This window comes from Melanotaenia boesemani, chromosome 2, assembly GCF_017639745.1.
Source record: "Melanotaenia boesemani isolate fMelBoe1 chromosome 2, fMelBoe1.pri, whole genome shotgun sequence".
Taxonomy (NCBI): domain Eukaryota; kingdom Metazoa; phylum Chordata; class Actinopteri; order Atheriniformes; family Melanotaeniidae; genus Melanotaenia; species Melanotaenia boesemani.
The window spans coordinates 22,428,164-22,433,281 of record NC_055683.1 but is presented as its reverse complement, the minus strand read 5'-3'; the positions used below and the strand labels follow the sequence as shown (position 1 = coordinate 22,433,281).

Genomic DNA, 5,118 nt, shown 5'->3' with positions numbered 1-5,118 from the left:
CTGTTGCTACCCACCCGCTCCCCTTCCCTCCCCCCTCTTTACTCTGATTGGCTGAGGGCTGCCAAATTGTCTTAAAGTCACAGCAACAGTTACATTTTACTACAAAGCCTTCCACGCCCGTTTGTGGAAAACCCCTGTCTATCATAGATATTACATTATTACACCATATGCGGATGCTATGCTAGTAATTATAGCAGGTTATATCGTACCTATAAGTATTCTACTGGTAATCATTTGTTAATGTTTTACTAATTGTATAAACTTGTGAACAGTAACTAAAGCCATTTCACACAATGTGTTAACTACTTTTCTTTGTTGATATATTTGTCTGCCCTATCAAGATATACTGAAACTATGCCCACTTAGGGTATATAAACTATACTCATAGTGAACAGCAATTAGGTATAGTTTATTCAACTTCCCACATATAACATGAACTGAATATATCATGGATGCACTTTTACTTTATCTTATAAATATATAAACCACCTATTAGTTAGATAAAAAGGTAAATCAACAACTAGGCATAATAATACAGAAAACCTAGGCTATAAAAGTAGTCATGCAAGTCAAGTCAGTAATTTAAGTACAATAAATAGCATTTTAATAATCTTCCCGTGACCTCCGCATGTCATGTTAATGAGTGTCAAGGTGGACACCTTCCCAAAATGCCATTTTGTTTGCTTCTTTTTATCATCACATTAATTACAGATTCATAAACTCCATTGTAAATTGCTAAATGAGTGACCTTTGACTATGTGGATACACAGATGAAAAGATGTTTTATATTTGCCTGACTCATAATAAGACTTCTATGTTATCTGTTTTTGAAAATGTCACTGGTCTTGTCTTAGTTGTTCCTGGTCACCTTTTGGTAGAGAGCTAGCAGAATTGGAAAATTTTCAAGCAAAAAAAAAGAAAAAAAAGAAAAAAAAGGAAATTATACATACTGAAGTTGTACAGGGTCATATGTGGATTAAAAATGAGTTAAAGTTAATGTGGCGCTAAATATGATCAGGGTCAGTATTATCAACATGTGTAATAAGGTCTGAAAATTTTGTTAATGCAATGCCAACATGTTTGCATATTTTTATTTCTAAGATAAATTACAGTGCAGTTTACCTCCTCTCCTTAAAACCAGTGTGTTTCCCACTTTGTGGAGTGAGCTGTTCATTTGTTTCTGTTACCAGTTTTTATATTAACTACATGTATGATATATCTCAAGTTTATTTTTCTAGTTATTTGAACCAGATACCATGCTAGTGATATAGAATCACTAGTAAATTACAACAAAACAAAATTTATTCTTAGAGTATTATTTTAAAATTATATGGTAGCTAAATTCTATTTTCTTTTACACACAATTCATGTCATTTCCTCTTTTTTGCCATGTGTACAATTACTTCATTCACTGCGATTATGGAATATTAAATGCAGCCAAAAGGAATGTGTTGAAAAAATTACACTGAGGGACACTAAAGGTGACTAATGTACGTCACTAACTGAAATGCAATTAAATCACAGAGGCCTCAAACACATTTGTTGATTATGTCACCTTTGGTCTGCCTTTTGTTTCCATAAAGGTCTTTCACTTTATCTCTTTTTCAAATCTGTTACTCTGTAGAAGGCCTGCACACACAGTGTGTCCGCGCATGTGTGTGTCCCTTGCATGTCTCCAAACCCCTTTATAAACCACGCCTGGGTCACCTGCAAACTCACGCATACAAAGAGACTGAAAGGACAGAGCGGGCCAAAGCAAAAAAAATAAATTAAAAAAAAAAAGGAAATCTTTTCCAATTTCAAGCATTATTTTCTTGCTTAATTTGTTTAGGGTACCATGTGGAAAGCTCTGATACTGGCTGTGTTTCTGATTGTGGCTGGAGCTCAGCCCATGGAGGACCCAACATATGGGGTAAAGCTCTGTGGCCGCGAATTCATCCGGGCAGTCATCTTCACTTGTGGAGGGTCACGATGGAGACGGTCAGTCAGGAGTACAAGTAAGACTGAAAGTGCTACATCTTCACCTTTTTCTATTCTCATGTCTCCTACCTAAAATCCCTTTAAATTGTGACTGTATGTGATTTAATCTAGTGGCTCAAAAATCTGGGTTAGTTACATAGTGCAGCATGTGCTGCTCATTTGCAATTGTGGGCAAATCTGCAGAACAGGAAATGCTCTTGGCAGAAAAATTAAATGTAATTTTGACTGCAATGGGGATGATGCCACAGGCTACATTTTAATTGAATGTTCATATCGTTTAGTGAAACTGGCTCAAGCAGTGTATAAAATGAACTACCTTGGACACAGATGGCTAAAACTCTTATCTACAGCTGTCAAATGTAATGTGTTGAACTAAATAATAATTAAACCAGTTACTAAAAGTTTATTTAAACTACTGTATTTGAGCAACCGGCAGATTTATCAGCCATCCAGGGAGTCCTGACATTTATTGTCTCAATCATGTAACCATCAGCAACTTTAATAACAATGCTTATAAAAACAAACAATATCTTACCTATAAGGAAAAAGTCTTAAGGATTTTCTAATGCCCTATTTGCTCATTTTACCCAGATGATGACCTATTCAGCTCCCATCAGGAGGAGTCTTCAGAAGGTTTAAATCATGGCTTTGTGGTGGATAGCCTACTCCAAAGAAACAATGATCTCAGCTTTGCATCCAGAGATGACCAAGAGCGAGTGTTCAGTAGACCTTCCCGTTCTTTCATCACCGACGAGATCCTGGAGGCTCTGCGCAAAGCTGACCGTAAAGGCCGGGATGTGGTGGTGGGTTTGTCCAACGCCTGCTGCAAGTGGGGCTGCAGCAAGAGCGAGATCAGCTCCCTTTGCTGAGAGCTGATGGCTGCAACTGGAGTGTATACACTGGCAGATATTTTTTACACAAATACACTATTATGTTTATTTCTATTTCCCATGAAACCTTGTAGTTTTACATCCTGTGTGTTGAATGTAAAGAATGCAGAATCAGTTTAAAGTATTTTCTTTTTAATAAGTGATTTGTTTTTGCTAACTAAATGTACTCTATGCTGACAGAAAAATAAGTGATGAGTGTCGTCTTTTCATTACCAGATGAATTATCGTTGCTGCAACTTATGAGAACTCAAGGAAATAAATGTTTTGTTAAAAATAATTTGAGAGCAACTTGTTAAAAATAACTAGTGTTTGGAAAGGTCTCTTCTTATTTCTAACATTGTATGGACTTCTGTTTTTTTATTTTGCTTTAATTTTGTGTACAAGAGAATGCTCAATGTGTATAAAGTTTAGACTCACAAAAACACTGTCATTAAAACCATTAACTGCCTTCCTAATAAAAACGTTTACATGTCTTCTTTCCTTGCTTGCCAAGCTTAGAAAATAGTCTGAAATATGCTGCATTTCACACATAAATGTTTTGGTTTGGTGGTGGATTTTTTACTTAACGTGTGGCAATGTGTGGTTTAGGATGTGGTTAGGTGATTTGAAACCATTACCATAGTTGCTGCAACACCACCCAGGGAATTTCATGGAAGGAGTATTAATTAGATATTACTTTACTACTCAAGAAACGCACACGGGCTTATTGTCCTATACAAATTCATCACAGTGACAGGAACCAACCTCTATGTATGCTATCCGCTATTAAAAAGGAAAATGAAGGAAATTAATAAGAAAAATAAACAATCACCCTAGAGCTGTTCACCAATAATTAAAAAAACAATGGAGATCAATAGCTACAACACAGGGCCTCTTTCAGGTGTGCAACAAAACACAATAAGCACAACATTCAGCAGTTTAACATGATCCAGCAGATAAATAAATTACAAAACAAAGCAACTGGCTGGTATACATGACTTTGACAAATAGGGAAAAAAATATGAACTTACCAGCTTCTAAAATAAATCAAATCAATTCTTTCTCATCACACATTCATATGACCAGTTCACACAAAACTGTCCACCACCTGCAACAGAAAGGAGCTTTTCTTTATTATGATTATTTCATTTGGTTGCAGTACTTTAGTCAAGTAAAGGATTTAGGATTTCTTGGAGACTTACTACAAATAAGTAACTATTTGGCAGAAGTGGAAACAACCCAGTGTGACTCTTTTGAGCTCTGTATTTTGTGTGGAAACCCAAGCCAGAAATTCTGATAAATGTAGAAATTTTACTTCTTAGATTAAAGATTTAGCTGTTTTCTTTTTTTGTGGAAAATTTAAATACCTACAGAAAACAGACATATTGCAAAAATGTATGAGTATATGTGTGTGTGTATATGATTAAATAACTTTAATAGCCATGGTCAGAGTTTGCTTCTCCTTCATCTTATTCTTCTAATAGTTATTATTATTGACCATATGCTCAAACATAATAACCTATAGTTGCATGACATATTTATTATTAATCCATTTGTATACACTGCTTAGTCCAATCCAGATTCGTGAGAATGCTGGAGCCTATCCCAGCCTTTTATTAGACAAGAGGCAGAGTACAACCTGGACAAGCCGCTAGTCCATTGCAGGGCCAACACAGAGAGAAAAACACACTCACTCTAAGGGGAATTTAGAGTGACCTTTTAACCTAACATGCATATCTTTCGACAGTGGGAGGACAACAGAGTACCCGAAGAGAACCCATGCTTACATGGGGAGAACATGCAGACTCCACAAAGAAAGGCCACTGTTCGAACCTCCCCCAAGCCGAACCAGCGACCTTCTTGCTGTGAGGCTGCAGTATTAACCACATCACCACCATGTTGCCCTAGTTGCATGATATAACAGGTGACAGGTGACATAAAATGAAAGCAAAAGTAAGCCAACCTGAGATTGCTCTTTATATGTTTTCTTATTAACCCAGTGGTATTACAACACTGTGTAGTTTGTGACACCCCTTCTTTTATTTTTTTTCTTGAAATTAATTAATGACAAAATAGACAGGAATAAATATGTAACAAAAATAAGTTAAGATAGCCCTTTATTTGTTCCACAATAGGAAAATTCCAATTATTTAAACAACAATTGAAAGGTAAACGTTTAAAATTTGACAATAGTGTAAATGAGGTTAAAAAAAGAATAAAAAACTAATAGCTGTCCCAGTGTGTAAGCCCTACAGTTAATAACTTTAGT

At 35.8% G+C, this 5,118-nt stretch overlaps 1 protein-coding gene across 1 annotated transcript; it reads left to right on the top strand.

Moving 5' to 3' along the window:
• The first annotated feature begins 1,741 nt into the window (after positions 1–1,741).
• On the top strand, positions 1,742–3,500 carry rln3a (relaxin 3a). The gene is made up of 2 exons (XM_041971939.1): positions 1,742–1,997; positions 2,572–3,500. Exons 1-2 carry the CDS (start codon positions 1,838–1,840, stop codon positions 2,847–2,849), a joined length of 438 nt encoding a protein of 145 aa, XP_041827873.1. The 5' UTR covers positions 1,742–1,837; the 3' UTR covers positions 2,850–3,500.
• The last annotated feature ends 1,618 nt before the right edge of the window (positions 3,501–5,118 follow it).

Coding starts and splice junctions, on each gene's coding strand:
- rln3a (XM_041971939.1), top strand. CDS start 1,838: ATGTGGAAAGCTCTGATACTGGCTGTGTTTCTGATTGTGGCTGGAGCT. Junction 1,998..2,571: donor ACGGTCAGTCAGGAGTACAA/GTAAGACTGAAA, acceptor CATTTTACCCAG/ATGATGACCTATTCAGCTCC.